Here is an 18,197-nt window from a genome sequence, read left to right as displayed (position 1 = left end):
TGCTGTATTTGTCACCGAGTCCGATGTCGGATCAGCACTGTTCTACAGTATTAGTAACAGGGTGATGCCGGAGCCTCATGCCAAATCTTCTGTCACCTGACTTTGGCTAACAGAGATCAAATAGATAAAAGCGACAGTCTACGGACTCCTGTCTTGATTAAAATCTTTTATCTACAAGTTCTTTTCATACACGCTGCCCTCCGCTTTGTGTAGATCCTATCACAGTTCACAGAGACATACAAGGGTTTGCTGGCAGAATCCGATCCGTATACCATTGCGAGCGAACCACATCTCCGGAAAATCTCTTCCACCACAAAAAATTTGTTTTTTCCTTCCCAAAACATATAGATTTGCGAGCGTCCATAGTTAAGTTTTGATCGCAACTGATCAAACTGATAACCTCTTTCCACAACACCACCGCAGAGAAATCCGTAGTATGAGATGTATATCTGGGCCGTATATACATCGCTAGTAATACTAGCAGTTGCTACGCCTTTGCTTGTGATACCGGCCAAATTTCAGAACTCTTCTGTCAGAGCTACCAAAGTAGTGCTATGTATCTGTTTCGTGATATCGGCAATGATAGCTCTTACCCCTGAAGCCGCTGTAAACGGAGCCCCAATGCATAAGTACGGCCAGGCCAGTATCGCCTTTTTAGGTTGCAACTACCAGATCTCTCTAACAACGACATTCTGCCCTGAGGGCATCGTTAGTCAGGAATGCTACTGCAAGAACTCCAATGCTTTAGCGACTATTTCCCATTGCTACAAGTATGGACATCCACAAGAAATAAACTCTTTCTTGGGAATGTGCCAGCTGATGTTCAACATAAGTCTCACAGAAAGCGAGTTTGAGGAGGCCCATGACAATTACTTGAGGTCAGCCAAAAACATAAGTGAAATTGTGGACTACTCACCTTCCAAGCTAGTAGATTTCCCCGTGAGATTAATAGACTCTGAGATCGTTTTGTTCAGATCAGCTTATCAGAACTTCCTCGGAAACTACGATGTTTCGGTTGATTACGGCGCATATGTGGTACTCTACTGGATAGTGGTATTCACCATTGCAGCCATCGGAAACTGGTCAAAAGTAATCTTTCCAGATCTATACAGAAACTTTCTCACTGGACCTTTTTCAAATTGGTTCAGAAGAACCATTTCGCTTCCAGCAACAAGAGGAAAGTACAAGACAAACGAAAAGAAGTTTCTTGTCGTGCTTGACATGCTTGTGCCAACACGAGCCGAAACTATAATTCTCATCACTTTCGGCAGCATGTGCACTTACCTTCTTGTGTATAATATCAACTACGTGGAGGGTGATCCTCTTTTTCACGAGAAGAAGTATGCCATCCTTAGATATGTGGCTGTACGTGCCAGCATTTTGACAAGTCTGTTGATGCCTCTTCTAATTTTGTTTGGTGGTAGAAACAACTTCTTGCAATGGTACACTAGATGGGACTACTCGACGTTTATTACTCTTCACAGATGGCTCTCCCGGATAGTCTTCGTCATGGTGATGATCCACGTTCTTTTCTACACCAAATTGATTAAAGAACGTAACCCGGACAGAATAAACGAGCCATACATCAGATGGGGTGCCTTAGCGACATGGTCTGGCATTCTCATTATGATACAGGGTTTGTTAGTGCTTAGAAGGAAATGGTACGAAGTATTCCTTTTGGTTCATATAATATTGGCTGCCGTATTCATTTTTGGTGCGTGGCTTCATGTCAAAGATTTATACTGTGTTTGGTTCTACTACTACACTTCCATGCTATGGCTCTTTGACAGAATAGTACGTGTTGGAAGACTCTTCTCGTTTGGCTTCCCAGAAGCACAGGTGCAACTAATAGCCAACGAGACTTTGAAAGTAATTGTTCCAAAGCCTGACCATTGGGAGGCTGTTCCAGGAGGGCATGTCTTTATTCATTTTCTCAGGTTTAGTTGCTTCTGGCAGTCTCACCCATTCACGTATACTATAGATTTGGATGACCCGGCCAATATAGTCTTGTTCGTAAAAGTCAAGCAAGGTGTGACTTCCAGCTTGTACGAATATCTTAAGAGCCATCCAGGAAAACTGACTTCCATTAGAGTTGCAATTGAAGGCTCATATGGCGAGAAGACTCCAGCTAGTAGGTACGATAGTGCCATTTTTGTGGCTGGAGGTAATGGAATACCAGGAATTTATGCCGAAGTGTACGAGTTGGCCAAGAGAAGCAACTTCACTAAGCAAAACTTAAAATTAACTTGGGTTATAAGGGAGTATAGATCTTTGCTTTGGTTTTATGATGAATTGGTCTCATTGAAGGGAACTAATATCGATACTACCATCTGCGTTACCAAACCGAACTCTCATGGCTACCTAGAAGAATATGATGGCGTGACTCTGTCAAGGAATTCCATTTACGCTGAAGAAATCAATGAAAACGAACAAGAAAATTCACATAAGCCTCTTTTGTCTTCAAATACAACAAGATACAATACTTTTGAATCAAGAAACTTGACTGAGATGGGCAGCATGAGACCAGAAATTATCTCGGCAATCAAGACTGATCTTTCCCACATTCAATTCAGGGAAGGAAGACCCCACATTGATACCCTCGTCAAGCAGGCAACCAAAGAGTCTCCAGGTTCTGCATGTTTTGTGACCTGTGGGCATCCGGTAATGGTAGACGAATTACGGTCTGCCGTTGTAGAAAATATTAATAATTCCGATAGAAAGAGGGTAGACTACTTTGAGCAATTACAGGTATGGGCATAGGTTACATTTACAATAAACGAGAAATTAATTTATTTAATAAGAAATGATGGAGTAGCAATATCAGCCGGCTAGAAATAAGGTTAGTATGGCTAAGGTTTAGCCGATGTTCAATCAAGTTAACTTTTCTGTCTACTGTAAGAAAAATGACCAAACAACGTTTATAGCTACACTTCAATTGGGAAGCTGTCAAGTTGTGCCATCTCTGGACCCTTTTTATCCTTGGGTAACATGTAATTCCTGCTGGTTTTCTGCAATAATGGCGTTGATTGTAGTTTCCCGAGCCACTTCATTACACAATAGTTGATCCGGTATGAAGTAAAATGCAACCATGGGCTTTAGTCAAGAACATGCTATATTCGTTATACTCTTACACACACTACGAACGGTCATGTACTGAAATTGTAAGTACTTTGCACAAGAACTGTAACATTCTGCTAAATTGTGCAATCACTCCATACTGTTGCTTGCGCCTTAGGAAACTACTACGTGACAGTCTTCAGAAAACTAACTAGATGCCTAGCATTTCATATTAGAAAGTGGTATTAGCAGAGTAAAAATGAAATACAAACAAAGAATAATTAATACAATCAAATATTTGAAATAATAACGAAATGTGAAATAGAATTCTCCGTTGGGATAGGCTAAACACTATACTATATCAAAGCCATCTCGGATTAACTAGTTTCTTCAGCAACATGCTAGGGCCGGTCATCTGCAAACGATGAAAAAGTTTTTCCGAAACCCATAGCAATTAACCAAAAAGTGGACGAAAAAGAAATTTTGTAGCTCAATTTTGTTCGCTGATAAAAATATTAGACCACAGCAACAATTTCTGAGGAAACTGTTTCATTATTATGTGGTGTTTACATAAAAAATAATTATTTTCCAAGGCACCGGAAAATCTTTTTGAAAGTAAAACTTTTATTCAGAACGAATTGACTTCAGAGCCAATGCATTTACAGATTCAACGAGGAATTGGTCATTCTAGCATAATAGCTGCCCCATAGTTACATGAAAACTGCCAAATATGGATCAAGGTATAGTGATCGAATTTGGGAAGCAGAACAAAAATTCCCTAAAAAGTTGCTCCGAAGTAGACAAAAATACAAAAGACAGAAGACAACACTCACATCCCATTCAGGAAATGCTCTCATTTGAATGTCACAATAAAGCCAAAATAAATTTCCAGGGTAATCCGAGTCACGAGTTCTCCAAATTCATAGTAGTGGGGGGATGGTCTCGGAGAAACTGGAGGTGTGGGACACTACTATGCATGCATCACCAGACAGCATAAAAAAATAAAAAGTTTTTCCGAAATGCAATGAGGCAGTTTTAGCAGCTTATTTTTGTTAGGCTCAAATTATAACTTCTATAAATACAACAGCATTTCTCCCCAAGAAAGATTTTTTGAATACTTGTCTACATAAGTTAAATAACTAATTAAAATGTCTTCTCAAGATATTCCTTCAGGTGTTCAAACACCTTCAAATGCTTCCTTTTTAGAAAAGGATGAAGATAAGATTGAAGAAGTACCCCAAAACCATGATGCAACCTTGGTAGCCTTGGAGTCCAAGGGTATTTCTGAATATCTTTTGATTTGTTTCTTCTGTTTGTTAGTTGCTTTTGGTGGTTTTGTCTTTGGTTTCGACACTGGTACCATTTCTGGATTTGTTAACATGTCTGACTTCTTGGAAAGGTTTGGTCAAACCAGAGCTGACGGCACTCACTACTTGTCCAATGTCAGAGTTGGTTTGCTTGTGTCTATCTTCAATATTGGCTGTGCTATTGGTGGTATTTTCTTGTCCAAGATTGGTGACGTCTACGGTAGAAGAGTCGGTATTATGGCTTCCATGGTTATCTACGTTGTTGGTATCATCGTCCAAATTGCTTCTCAACACGCTTGGTACCAAGTTATGATTGGTCGTGCCATTACTGGTTTGGCTGTTGGTACCGTTTCTGTATTGTCTCCATTGTTCATTGGTGAAAGTTCTCCAAAGCACTTAAGAGGTACCTTGGTTTACTGTTTCCAATTGTGCATTACTTTGGGTATCTTCATTGGTTACTGTGTCACCTACGGTACTAAAAGATTATCCGACTCTAGACAGTGGAGAGTGCCATTAGGCTTGTGCTTCCTCTGGGCTATTTTCTTGGTTGTTGGTATGTTGGCCATGCCAGAATCTCCAAGATACTTGGTTGAAAAGAAGAGAATCGAAGATGCCAAGAAGTCTGTCGCTAGATCCAACAAATTATCCCCAGAAGACCCAAGTGTCTACACTGAAATCCAATTGATTCAAGCTGGTATTGACAGAGAGGCTATTGCTGGATCCGCTTCCTGGACTGAATTGATTACCGGTAAGCCTGCCATTTTCAGAAGAGTTGTTATGGGTATCATCATGCAATCCTTACAACAATTGACTGGTGTCAACTACTTTTTCTACTACGGAACTACCATTTTCCAAGCTGTCGGATTGAAGGACTCTTTCCAAACCTCTATTATCTTGGGTGTTGTCAACTTTGCTGCTACCTTCATTGGTATCTGGGCCATTGAAAGATTTGGTAGAAGATCTTGTTTGTTAGTTGGTTCTGCTGGTATGTTTGTTTGTTTCATCATTTACTCTACCATTGGAAGTTTCCACTTGTACAAGGATGGTGAATACAACAACGACAACACCTATAAACCATCCGGTAACGCTTTGATCTTCATTACCTGTTTGTTCATTGTTTTCTTTGCCTCCACTTGGGCCGGTGGTGTCTACACCATCATCTCTGAAAGTTACCCATTGAGAATCAGATCCAAGGCTATGGCCATTGCCACTGCTGCTAACTGGGTTTTCGGTTTCTTGATCTCATTTTTCACTCCATTCATTGTTAGTGCCATTCATTTCAAGTTCGGTTACGTTTTCAGTGGATGTTTATTATTCTCCTTCTTCTACGTCTACTTCTTCGTTGTTGAAACCAAGGGTTTGTCCTTGGAAGACGTAGACGAATTGTACGCTTCCAACGTGGTTCCATGGAAATCCAGCAAGTGGGTTCCACCATCGACTGCTGCCATGGCTACCGAAGCTGGTTACGCTGCTGATGAAAAGCCTGTTGACGAACATGTTTAAATCCCTAATGTCTTATGCATAGCATTCTCACGATAAAAAAGTTATAGATAGTTTCCCTTAATGTTTCATAGACCTAATGTTATAAAAGATTGAAATCGTACGTAGTTCTTCTATGCTAACTCTATTTTGCTTCTAGCGTAATGCAAAAATTATTTCTCTTGGAACCCAGATATGCCTCTTTCTTTGTAAATACCTGAAGTTTCTGGTGCCTTTTCCCCTGCCAGTCAAATAGCCAATAGGCTACCTTTTTTGCCTCGTAGTAAAACACTTGCTTGAATCCAAGACTTGCCATTATCTTTTGGAGGATCTCGTTGTCAAAGTACCGAGAGTTGGATATACATGGCAATGGTAGAACAAGAAACAAAGAACTTAAGGTGTCCTTTGTAGGCTCTCTGAGGAACTTGGTTATTCGAAGAAGCATGTCTCCTCTTTCTTTAGGAGATGGCACAAAATTTATCACCAACGAACACGATATAAGATTGAATTTTTCAGAGTTGTTTCTGGGCAATGGTCTTTCCATGAAGTTCTGTTCTAGTATAAGAGGACTCTGGGAGTTTAAATCTATTCTAACAATGCTATCAAATATCCCACATGTCGATATGAGATTGTTGGGACTTAAGCATCCAATCTCTAAAGCACTATTTTGGTTCAATCTAGATTTGTACTCCTCTGTCTTAAGCCATTCCACCAACCGTTTAGAAGAATCTCCTCCTCTTTTTGCAGTCTGGCCCTGAGTCGAAGCACTCTGGTAGGCTTCGATTCCACCACGGGCTGCAATTTCACTATCTATTTCTGCCAAAAGTTGAACCAATTGCGTTGTGGAGAGTGAGTCGTCTACTTTGACAAAGGTGGAATTGTTCTTGACTGACGAAAGATCAAATTTGTCAAAACTTTCTTGGAAAACCTTCTCCAAGTTCTTTACATCTTTGATTATTGCCTTGTAATTTTCGATATTAACTTCAGACAATACCCTACTCTTTGTCGCCTGGAGTTTTCGTATTATAGCATGCTTGTTCTTTTGGAGAACATGATATCTTCTGATGAGAGCTCTCGCCTGTTGCGGTTTGAGACTATTTGGTGAGAATTTTTTTTCCGTAATGGTCTTTGGACGTTTCAATAACCCTCCTTTATTCTTTCTGACTGCCATTTCAGAATATTCACACACAAGTTTTGGATGTTTTTATGATTGATAGATCTAAAAAGTCAAGTTAATCTGTATAGATTAATTTATTTTGTGTATGCAGTTCCAGCCAAAATTTATTTATATAAGATGAGATGGATTTTTCAGTTTATAATATAGTATGGAATTTTTTTTTGCAGCTCGATTTAACTGACCTTTTTGCTAAAGAATGGCTCCTAATAATAAGAAAATCAAAGGCAAGAGCAATGTGGGTAAAGGCTCAAAGAGTAAAAAAGGCCAACAGACCAGAAAGACCCCAACTTTGAAGCAGAAATTGCACCGCGAATCAAAAGTAGTGAAGGCAGAAAGTTTGAATTGGAAGACTGTAGAGGTTCCCGACAATTTGGATGACTGGGAAGGCTTTTACGGTTTGGAAGAAATTGATGGTGTAGATGTGAAGATTGTTAATGGAAAAGCTGAATTTATTGTGAAGGACAATAAGAAAGTAAAAAAGGGTAAGACAGAAGAACAAGAAGAATTGGAGGACGATGAAGAACAAGACGAAGACGAAGAACTGGAGGCAGATGAAGAGCAAGGAGAAGATGAAGATGAAGACGAAGAACATGAAGAAGATAAAATAAACGAAGAGAATGAAGATGAATTTGAAGAAGAAGAATTCACTGGTTTTGATGATGACAGTGAAATTCAAGATGGCATGGAAGTGGAAGATATTTTGGATGAAGATATCAACGAAATCGGAGAAGTCGACGAAAGTGTTGAACCAGTTCAAGAAAGCAAACCTGAACATGACGAAGAATTGTCGGAGAATGTTTTCCAACATTCTCAGTTTGTCTTACCAGACGACGAAGACATTAACCTTCCACACTGGCAAAATGAGGATTCCAACTTCTCGTTATCTCCTTACACTTTGCATGGTTTGTCAGTTCTTGGATTCGATAAACCCACTCCAATTCAAAAGAAAACCATTCCTTTGGCAGCAGAAGGAAAAGATGTAGTAGGAAAGGCTATCACTGGTTCCGGTAAGACTTTAGCCTACGGTATTCCGATCTTGGAAAAGTACTTGTCCAACCTCTCTATCATTAACCAGAATAGACAGAAGAAGATTATCAACCATCCCACTGGTATAATCTTCGCTCCCACCAGAGAATTAGCCCATCAGGTTGTTAGTCATCTTAATTCTCTTGCCAAATACTCTCCTCTATCTACTAATGGTATTGTAAGTATCACTGGTGGTTTGTCCATTCAGAAGCAAGAAAGATTATTATCCCATGGACCTGGTATTATAGTAGCCACTCCTGGTCGTATCTTAGAATTGCTCCAGAAAGATGAAGATCTCACAAAAAGATTGGCTTCTACTGATATCATCGTATTGGACGAGGCTGACAGATTATTACAGGATGGACATTTTGAGGAATTTGAGACTATCTTAGATTTGTTCCGTAAGAATAGACCCAAGAATAAGACTTTTCCATGGAAATGGCAGACGTTGGTTTTCAGTGCTACCTTCTCCAGAGACCTTTTCGGCAAGCTCGACAAGAACCAGAAATCGCACAAGAGGAATTCTGAAGGAAGTTCGTTAATCGGTAACGACGAAATCTTGAATTTGCTTAACGATAAATTAAAATTCAAAGATACCAGACCGGCTCTTGTAGATGCTAACCCTAAGGAAATCGTGTCAGGTAATATCACAGAAGCTTTAGTTGAATGTGGACCAACTGAAAGAGATCTTTACTTATACTACTTCTTGCTCATGTATAAGGGATCCACATTAGTATTTGCCAACTCTATTGACTCTGTGAAGCGTTTGGTACCTTTCCTCAACAACTTGAATATCCCGGCATTCGCCATTCACTCATCTATGATCCAAAAACAGAGATTGAGAGCTTTGGAAAGATTCCAGAAGGCCAGCGAAAAGAACGACACTGCCGTACTTATTGCTTCTGATGTTGCTGCTAGAGGTTTGGATATTCCAAACATTGACCATGTAGCTCATTACCATTTACCTCGCTCTGCTGATGTCTACATTCACAGATCTGGTAGAACTGCCAGAGCTGGCAAGGAGGGTGTTTCTGTGATGTTCTGTTCTCCACAAGAAGCTTCAGGACCTCTTAGAAAGTTAAGAAGATTGGTGGCTAACAACTCTACCAAAGGAGGTAGATTAAACATGCACAACGATGTTAAGTTGTTACCTATCGAAATGGATCTTGTTTCTCAATTAAAACCAAGAGTTATCATAGCTTCCAAATTAGCTGATGCTGACATTTCCAACACTTCCACCAGAAAGGAAGATTCGTGGGTTAAACAAGCTGCTGAAGAACTTGGAGTGGATGACTTGTCAGATCTTGACGACTTTGAAGATGATATTATAAAGAAGCAGAGAAAGAGAAAAGAAGGAAAAATGATCACTAAGGATGAGAAGAAGGGATTGAGATACGAGTTGAAAGAATTACTCAGCAAAAGTATTAGAAAGGAAACTAGAAGATCTTATTTGACCAGTGGATTACAAAACATTGCCCATCAGATGGTTACTGGAGTTGGCCATGAGGATGTTGTCGGCCATTCAAAGGTCAATGCTTTAGATGACTTGAAGGGTAAGAAAGTTGCCAGGTCCAAAGCTGGTAAAGTCACCAAGCCAAGCCAGAAGAAGCAAGAAAAAAAGCAGAAAAAGCAAGAGAGAAAGGATACGATGAGAAAACAGAAAGAAGGAAATAGAAAATAGAAAAGATAAGTAGAATAGGAGAACTGAGCATATGTTACATTGTGTACAATAGATACGAAAGATTATACAGTTTATATTGAAAGTAAAAGCTAGAACAAGGAAACATAAAAGACCCAAAGGAAAGGAAACATGAGGACCAAAGCGGGAATTACCAAGACAGATGATGTATGTCTTTTTAGATGATGATGTGTATGTTATTTGCGCCTGACCTGAACTATAATTTACTGAAAACTCTAGATTTATATGAAGTCGTCATCGTCGTCAAAGTATTCGTCATCGTCGGATTCATCGACCAACTGTTCGAAGTTGACCTTGTATCTCAACATAGCACCGATACCACCGAAACCTTGGACGAATTGGGCACCCTCAGATGATCTGTCAGTGACGAACTCCAAGTTAGCACCGTAGTTTTTGTAGTTTTCAGCCAACCATTCCAAGAAAGACTCTTCTTTTATGATTTCCATGTCAGTGCCAGTCTTTTTGTCCTCCTGCCACGACTTGTCAGCCAAGTCTGGATTAGCGTGAGCAACGACCTCAACTCCTTCAACGTCCTTCAAGGTGTAACGGATGATGTTCAAATTTTCGTACACAATGACGGTTTCACAGGCTCCCAAATCCAACGCCTTCAAGGTGTCTTCGATACCGTAGCAGAACTTGCCAGAATCCTGAGAGATTTCGTCAAAGTACTCATTCAACAACTTCTTTTCCTGGACAAACTTGACGTTGGCCAATGTCTCAGCAGACAACTCGATAGCTTGGTTGAACCCGTTTTCACCCCCATAGGAGATATCGACGATCTTGATCACCTTGGCCTGTAATCTGTTGTCAAACAAGTCAGACTTGGACAACTCGGTTTTGAAATCAGCCGAACCAGCCAAAATCAAACCTTTAACATTGACCTTATCGGCGGTGATAAAGTTTTGCACAGCGACTTCGGCAACTTTTCTGATATAGTTGTGTCTCTTTTCTTCTCTCAAACGCGAGAAACGAACGGCAGACTGACCACCTCTACCATGCTTCTTGGGCAAATCCACAGTGAACTTGTGCAACACTTCTCTCGTGTTTCCCGAGACGGCACCGAACAAAGCTCCATTACCGTCCATGATGATAAATCCAAACCGGTCATCGTTTTCTAACAACTCTGACAACGCCTCCAAATGGAATTTGTTGTCACACAAGTACAAGGAGGTGTTGATAGGCTTGAAAGGTTCAAAGTCAATGTTCAACTTCTTTTCCTTACCTTCATCAGTGATCACATCTCCACAGTACACAACCAACCCGTTCCTGGGCACTGAGTTGTACAACTTCAACTTCTGCTGGGTAGAGGTAATTGCCGACAACACCGACAATCTATTAACACGCGACTTGATATTGGAAGCGGTACCATATTCTTCAGTTAACATCTTCTGTGTGAGTGAAATCTGTCCCTTTGGTGGAATCACCAACGAAATCATAGACGTCCCATTTCCTCTGGCCGCTTCAAGCGATCTGATCAACTTCTTGACCTTCCAGATCTCGATGTTCTTTTCAGCGTCGGTTTCTTGAGACATGGTGTTGTTAAGTAGAGAAATAGTACTGTTGGTGAAAGTGAAAAATAGTGAAATTTGTGAAGTTGATGTAAAAAAAATCGGAAAAGTCACGTGGCACGATGAGAACAGTGAGCTTATAGCAATAGTCAGATAATGGACAATTGAGAAGGAAAACAAGGAAATTGAGTTTGCAATTGTGAACAAACGAACGATGTATACTGTATTTGCTTCTTTTGAGAAGATCTGAGGTTTTTGGGGTCCATTTTATAGAGATATATAGTGATCCTACGGTTGGTGAAGTTATGCTAAGAAAATATATGCCTAGTGAACCATGCAGGCCAAAAAAGATTTGAATAAGAAGAAATGTGCTAGAAAAAGCACATTTTCCATGACCACTACAGATGAATGAGTCATGAAGTTCATATTACCCCGTCAGAACATGTCTCTAAGAATGTCCAGTAAATTCCCCAAAAGAGAGTAATATAGCACTACAATTTAAGGCTACTTTAGGAGTCATAGGGATATATTATATTATATGCAGTACACTTGCATCAGTGGAAAGGACATAGGCACGATAAAGTCTGTTATTTGTCGTTTTAAATGGCTGAAAAGTTGACATGCGATATATGGTTCACAGAGGGCCCCATAGTGATCCCACTTTGCAATTGCTATCTTCTGTAGACTTTTTAGGAGAGTTCAAGCCCAACGCAGAAGAAAGTCTATGTGCAGGATTATAATATGAGACTACAATATAATCTATTAGCAGTATGTAATTTTATGCGTAAAAGAAGACCATAAGCGGCCGCTAAAAACATTACCATAAAATTAAGGCACTGCAAGACTACCCAGGAGAATCAACTTTGTATGATAACTGACACAAACATGAAATCGTCAGAGAAATATATGAGCGCTATATTAAAGTCTGTATAAGTCTTCGGGGCCAGGAGCTGCATATACTGGAGAATCAGGCAAAGCGATAACTGTTTTTTCGCGCGAATCGCTCCTGCAGGAGAAGGAACACCCGGTTGTTTCTAAATCTCTCATCTTCTACCGGCAGAAATAGCAGGGTGATTATATCAATTTTTACGTCACTTTTCTTTCTGACGTCTGTCAACGTTTTTGACTTTTAGTTCTTTTCATATCTTGTTTCTTCGCATACATAACATCTTGCAATGGCTTCATCTGCCGACCCCAGTAACACAAAGCTTCCGGATGGAACTTCCAGCTCGGCACCTCCAGGTACCGGTTATCCCGATTCCGAGTATGAGTCTGACTCTGTTTCGGAAGACTCTTCATTTGGACAAAAAGACAAAGACAAGCTGAGAAAACCCGGTGATAACGCATTCAGACAGCAGAGACTTAAAGCTTACAACCCCGTGCTTACAGCCAAAACGGTTATTCCGTTGTTAATAGCCATAGCCATCGTGTTTGTGCCTTTGGGCGCAGCCATGTGGTATGGCTCCAGTAGAGTTCAAGACATGGCTATTGATTACTCCCAGTGTGAGCTTTTAGCCTCGTCTGACCATTTTTCAGAGATACCTGATAGATTCACTGACTTCAACTTCAGAACGAAAGATGCTGATATCGCACATAGGCCACAATGGCGTTTGGATACCGATGAATCACAACCATTTGACGACGAAAGAAAAGTTTGCACCATTCAGTTTGAGATTCCCAACCGAATGACGGCTCCAATTTATCTTTTCTACCGTCTCCACAATTTCTACGCCAACCATCGTCGTTTTGTAAAGTCATTCAGCGAGGACCAACTCGAAGGAAAACCAGCTTCGTTGAACACTATAAAGAACGCGGTAGGCGAAAACTGTCTGCCTTTATCCAACATTAATGGCACAAGGATCTATCCTTGTGGTTTGATCGCTAACAGTTTGTTTAACGATACATTTTCGACGACTTTGAGTGCTGTCAACGGCTCTTCAGGCGATTTTGAAATGACTGAGAAAGGCATAGCTTGGGCTACAGACAAAAACAGATTCAAAAAGACAAGATACAACCATACTGAGATCGTACCCCCTCCAAACTGGTACAAGATGTTCCCCAACGGCTACAATGAAACCAATGTACCTGACATCTCAACATGGTACCAGTTCCAAAACTGGATGCACACGTCAGCTTTGCCCACTTTCAACAAGTTGGCCCTTCGTAACGACGACGATGCCTTGGAACAGGGAATATACGAGATCTCTGTAGGGTTGCACTTCCCGGTGTTGCCATATAACGGTAAAAAGTATATCTATCTTTCGCAAAGATCGGTAATCGGAGGCAAGAATGACTTCTTGGGCATCAGTTGGATGGTTGGCGGTGGTGTATGCTTCATCCTTGGCTTGTCTCTTTTGATAATCAACTTCATCCATCCCAGAAGAACAGGGGATGTCAACTTGTTGAGTTGGAACAAGGAGAAGGCTGCTGCTGACGAAAAGGCTGCTGCTGCCGCCGAAGCAGCCACTACTGGCTTTGAGAAGCCCAATGAATAATGACTTTGTTGATAGATTGAGAAGAACATCTTGTGTACTATTATATTGTAAATGCATGAAAGAAAGAAATGATGTAGCTATATATAAGAGTAGATAGCCACAAGAAAGATGTATTCTTCTAATAGAAGAGTAGGCAGCCCAGTGTAATATCAAATAATGCTTTCCATGTAATTGGTACTATGTGTGTCCAATTAGCAGGTGTATCTAATAGCTGAACATGGTTCATGAAGTCTTCATTACCAACCTCAGTAGAAGACATAGAGATCCTATTTGACAAGAGGGTGACGTCATCAATTGCGTTACTTCTAGAAATTCACTACTTGAAATTTGTATTGTATCTTGAAATATTCTAGACAGTCTACTACTATATCCAAGTCTACGTTGCTGTACGGATTGCCAGAGTGCTCACTAAGTCATCTCCATGGAATTGTTCATTCTGCAGCTCCGTGAGGCTGCGAAATAAAAGTTGAGATGCGCTTACACTTTTCCGAGAGGATTTCATGCAACAGAAGATAATTAGAAGACAAAAAAGAAACACATAGAATTCTTCAGAATAAAATGGATACCTAACCAAGTCCTCGGCTGGTGACGGCAATAGCACAAACCCGTCATAACGGCTCTTTACTCAATAAACGTGGATAACTCCGCCATGCTTACAAACTCCAGCTCCGAATCTTGCGTCTTCCAGTGGATGGTGGAAAATGATTTCCCACTTTTTTGACAGGTGCAGTCCGTCGCAGCCATTTTTCAGTTGCGAGTGGAGCTATAAATCCCTGGGGATTTCCGATTGCAAAATCGATTTTCAGTTTATTCAATTGTTTCATCCAACTGCTTCAATTTCAAATAATTAAAAGCTACAATGAGTATTCCCACCTCTGCCACCAAAGTTGTTTTAAAGAACGCTCCTACTAAGGAAGTCAACTACGAGTTCGGCCAACCATCTTCTACTTTCGATGTTGCTACCGAGAAGCTTCCAGAACTCCAGGATGGCCAGATTTTGGTAAAAATCTTGTATCTCTCCAATGACCCTACTCAAAGAACCTGGATGCAAAAGGATCAAGATTTGAGCAGAGCCTACGCTCCACCAATCTTGCCAGGTGATGCTGTCAAGTCATTGGCTTTGGCTGAAGTTGTTGCTTCCAAGTCTTCCAAGGCTGCTGTTGGTGCTGTTGTCTCCGGTAGATTTGAATGGGCTGATTATGCTGTTGCTAGCGAAGCACTGATCTTCAACATTGTAGACCAATCCAAGGGTTTGCCATTGCCATTCTACTTGTCTGTTCTCGGTATGACCTCTTTGACAGCCTACTTTGGTTTGACTGAAGTTGGTCAATTCAAGAAGCCAGCTGAAGGTGAGAAGGGTCCAATTGTTGCTGTATCAGCTGCTTCTGGAGCCACAGGCTCTATGGTTGTCAAGATTGCCAAGCACATCTTGGGTGCCTCAAAGGTCATTGGTATCTCTGGTTCCGACGAAAAGTGTAAGTATGTCGAAAGCATCGGTGCCGACTACTGCGCCAACTACCACGACCCAGAATGGAAGGAAAAGTTAACTAAAGAAATTGGCCAAGATTACATCGACATCTACTTCGACAACGTTGGAGGTGACATCTTGGGTTTCATGTTGTCCAAGATCAAGAGATTCGGCCGTGTAGTAGCCTGTGGTGCCATTTCTGGCTACAATGACAGAGAATTGATCAAGGTTCCAAACTGGGGTGAAATTATCACCAACAGTTTAACCGTCCAAGGTTTCATTGTTGGCAACTACCTTGCCAAGGTTCCTGAAGCCATCGCTGTTCTTGCTGACGGTCTCACCACCGGCAAACTCCAAGTTGCTGAATCATTCCATGTCGAAGACCTCAGTGAAAAGGAAGACAAGTTCGAGCAAATTCCACAGGTGTGGAAGCTTTTGTTTGGTAACCAAAAGCCAAACGGTAAGTTGATTACAAAGATCGCTTAAGTGTATGATAATATGTATGACTAGCTATAATAAACATTAAGCTGTATAATTTTGTTAATTATGAATTCAAGTATTGTAATGTCTGCAAATTCTCAATGAGATATAATTACATTTAATTCAAGTATATTGGAATAATAATTACAGCAAGAGGCAAGCAAATTTATGGATTATTAACTTATTTTGCACCAATCAAATCGATTCGAATACTACTGTACCCATAAATGTCTATTATAGTCTTCCAACATTTCGTCTCGTCTTGTCCACCTACCTTCCCAGAATAAATTTTCACGACATCCTGGCCGAAGAGGGGAGCTTCGCAAGTTGGAGCGCATCGCTTAGTCCACTCCGACGATTTCTCCACAAAAGGCCAGACCTCGGGTTTGGACATTTCAAAACGGAAATCTATCGCCGCTTTAGCAAACTATATAAAGCTACCTATAGTTATCTATATGTGTAAGTCGAATGTATATCGACCTGACAGAAATCTGAATTAGAGAACTTTTCAACTATTTCTCGCCACGAACTTCAGCAAGTTCCAATAGCTTTCAGCTTCGTACATTATGTCTATTCCAAAAGAGTCAACCTGCTTTATAGTCAACGAACAGCCTTATGCCAAGGTCAACTTCGATCTCAATGACGAAAAGAGCACTTTCAAGTTAACTACCAAACCATTGAGGGAAATTCAAAATGGCGAGTTGCTCATCAAAACCATCTACCTCTCCAACGACCCTACACAAAGAGCATGGATCCAGAAAGGAATGAAGGCAGACAGAATGTATGTGGAGCTTGTGGGGAAGAATCAGATTATGAGATCAGTGGGAATTGGCCAAGTAGTTCAGTCAAAACTTGAAGGGTACCAGCCAGGTGACTATGTTAACTGCGTTTTAAACTGGTCTGACTATGCTATTATCAAAAAGGATGCCATCTACAATAAAATCACGAATAAATCGATTCCGTTGACCCAATATTTGGATGTATTGGGAACTACTGGGATCACGGCTTACGTTGCTCTTCAGAAGGTTATAAGCTTGAAATCAACAGATACCGTAGTCATCTCTGCCGCTTCTGGTGCTACAGGGAGTATGTGTGTACAGATAGCCAAGAAGGTCGTTGGGTGCAAAAAGGTGATTGGAATTTCAGGCTCAGAAGATAAGTGCAAGTGGGTTGAAAGTTTAGGTGCAGATGTCTGTGTCAACTACAAAAGCCCTACCTTTGCCAAAGACATGAGTGCTGCACTTGGAAAGGAGAAGTTCTGTGACGTCTACATGGACAGTGTCGGCGGAAAAATCTTGGACGTTATGTTGGGCTTGACCAAGCCATTTGGTACAATTCTTGCCTGTGGAGCCATTGCAGGATACAATGACTTCAAGAGTTCCATGATTGCTAACTGGCCCCAAATCATTACAAACAGACTCACGGTTAAGGGGTTTATTGTATTGGACTTCAAGGACAGCTACCCTGAGGCGATTCAAGCAATTCTCAAGTGGATCAAAGAAGGCAAAGTTATAGCCAATGAATCATCATTTACAGTTGTGGATTTGACTTCTCCAGGGGATTTCAAGAAAATTCCAGAAACATGGGGGTTGCTTTTCTCCGATAAAAAGGGGCCAGGTAAGTTGCTTACCAAGATTGGATCGTCAAAGCTTTAAATAGTGATAATAAAAGAAAACACAAATATCAATTCAAATAAATCTTATATTCTACTTTTTCTAACATCATAGACATTTCTATTAGATATGGCATTTATTCATAATTCAACAGCAACATCAATTTATTTAGCCTTATTATAATTGAGTATGGCTGCTAAACGTAACCTGTAAAATAATGCGCTCGATTTGTGCAACCAAATCTCAAAAAGGTAAACAAACTGATTTCTACATTTGAGCTTCTTGTTTTTTCGAGACGAACAAAAACCACCAGCGACTCCGATTTCCATACAAGGCGCTCTTATCGCCGTGGTATTAAAGTATAGCTCCATACTACGAGAGCAAGTCTATCAAATTTAGAAATGAACGCGTCAGCATGACTGAATATAGCGACACCACAAGAACTCGTAACGAATCATCATATAACGGAGTATCCCGACTAGACGACTATAGCACCAATATGGTGGCTAACCGTGATTCGATCAAAAGCATATCAAACAGAGTGGATATTCAAAAAAAAGCAGCAACTTTACTGAAATTTAAGGAAGATCGGGATGACCAAATATATAGCAACGAATTTGACTTCGATGACCAAGACTTGTATCTCAGCTATTCCAAGTTTTCGCAAGTATCTGAGTCGTCGGGAATAGTAAGAAGCAATGGGCCAATATCTTCGAACGAATCGATAACTGAGTCGCCTTTTGTGAAGAGAATACAAGGAAAAGTGCCGGTCATATTTGAACAGGATTCGAGAAATTCATCTACAAGTCGAATAAAGTTCACTTTGGAAGATCGTCCTTTGCAAAATGTCATATATCCAATAGAGGAGATGTCTAATGACAAAAGCAA

The 18,197-nt window shown here is 40.6% G+C and overlaps 8 protein-coding genes across 8 annotated transcripts; 6 read left to right on the top strand and 2 right to left on the bottom strand. All coding sequences in view use genetic code 12, as the record gives it.

Annotated features, from left to right (window-relative positions):
* Positions 1-441: 441 nt before the first annotated feature.
* Positions 442-2,760, top strand: FRE1.3 (ferric reductase (FRE9 FRE5 FRE6 FRE4 FRE7); the record flags this gene model as incomplete). The annotated part of the gene is made up of 2 exons (XM_001387862.1): positions 442-2,379; positions 2,449-2,760. 2 exons carry the CDS (start codon positions 442-444, stop codon positions 2,758-2,760), a joined length of 2,250 nt encoding a protein of 749 aa, XP_001387899.2.
* A 1,439-nt stretch (positions 2,761-4,199) lies between these two features.
* Positions 4,200-5,959, top strand: SUT1 (hexose transporter). Its single transcript, XM_001387861.1, has one exon. The coding sequence runs from the start codon at positions 4,206-4,208 to the stop codon at positions 5,865-5,867; it is 1,662 nt and encodes a 553-aa protein (XP_001387898.1). The 5' UTR covers positions 4,200-4,205; the 3' UTR covers positions 5,868-5,959.
* A 29-nt stretch (positions 5,960-5,988) lies between these two features.
* Positions 5,989-7,014, bottom strand: YBZ1 (YBZ1-like protein; the record flags this gene model as incomplete). Its single annotated transcript, XM_001387444.1, is given in 2 exon segments — positions 5,989-6,774; positions 6,790-7,014. The coding sequence occupies 2 exon segments, from the start codon at positions 7,012-7,014 to the stop codon at positions 5,989-5,991; spliced, it is 1,011 nt and encodes a 336-aa protein (XP_001387481.2).
* A 202-nt stretch (positions 7,015-7,216) lies between these two features.
* On the top strand, positions 7,217-9,727 carry MAK5 (ATP-dependent RNA helicase; the record flags this gene model as incomplete). Its single annotated transcript, XM_001387860.1, has 1 exon — positions 7,217-9,727. The coding sequence occupies one exon, from the start codon at positions 7,217-7,219 to the stop codon at positions 9,725-9,727; it is 2,511 nt and encodes an 836-aa protein (XP_001387897.2).
* Positions 9,728-9,783: 56 nt separating this feature from the next.
* On the bottom strand, positions 9,784-11,278 carry SUP45 (transcriptional release factor (ERF1)). Its single transcript, XM_001387443.1, has one exon. The coding sequence runs from the start codon at positions 11,275-11,277 to the stop codon at positions 9,967-9,969; it is 1,311 nt and encodes a 436-aa protein (XP_001387480.1). The 5' UTR covers position 11,278; the 3' UTR covers positions 9,784-9,966.
* A 1,150-nt stretch (positions 11,279-12,428) lies between these two features.
* Positions 12,429-13,748, top strand: LEM3 (role in phospholipid translocation across the plasma membrane; the record flags this gene model as incomplete). The annotated part of the gene is made up of 1 exon (XM_001387859.1): positions 12,429-13,748. One exon carries the CDS (start codon positions 12,429-12,431, stop codon positions 13,746-13,748), a length of 1,320 nt encoding a protein of 439 aa, XP_001387896.2.
* An 826-nt stretch (positions 13,749-14,574) lies between these two features.
* QOR1 (quinone oxidoreductase) lies at positions 14,575-15,747 on the top strand. The gene has a single exon (XM_001387858.1). It carries the CDS (start codon positions 14,608-14,610, stop codon positions 15,700-15,702), a length of 1,095 nt encoding a protein of 364 aa, XP_001387895.2. The 5' UTR covers positions 14,575-14,607; the 3' UTR covers positions 15,703-15,747.
* A 515-nt stretch (positions 15,748-16,262) lies between these two features.
* YMN1 (quinone oxidoreductase) lies at positions 16,263-17,351 on the top strand (the record flags this gene model as incomplete). The annotated part of the gene is made up of 1 exon (XM_001387857.1): positions 16,263-17,351. One exon carries the CDS (start codon positions 16,263-16,265, stop codon positions 17,349-17,351), a length of 1,089 nt encoding a protein of 362 aa, XP_001387894.1.
* Between the last annotated feature and the right edge of the window lie 846 nt (positions 17,352-18,197).

The sequence above is a fragment of the Scheffersomyces stipitis genome, chromosome 1 (assembly GCF_000209165.1).
Source record: "Scheffersomyces stipitis CBS 6054 chromosome 1, whole genome shotgun sequence".
In the NCBI taxonomy this organism is placed as follows: domain Eukaryota; kingdom Fungi; phylum Ascomycota; class Pichiomycetes; order Serinales; family Debaryomycetaceae; genus Scheffersomyces; species Scheffersomyces stipitis.
The sequence above is the reverse complement of the archived record's forward strand: the minus strand, read 5'-3'. Positions and strand labels throughout refer to the sequence as shown.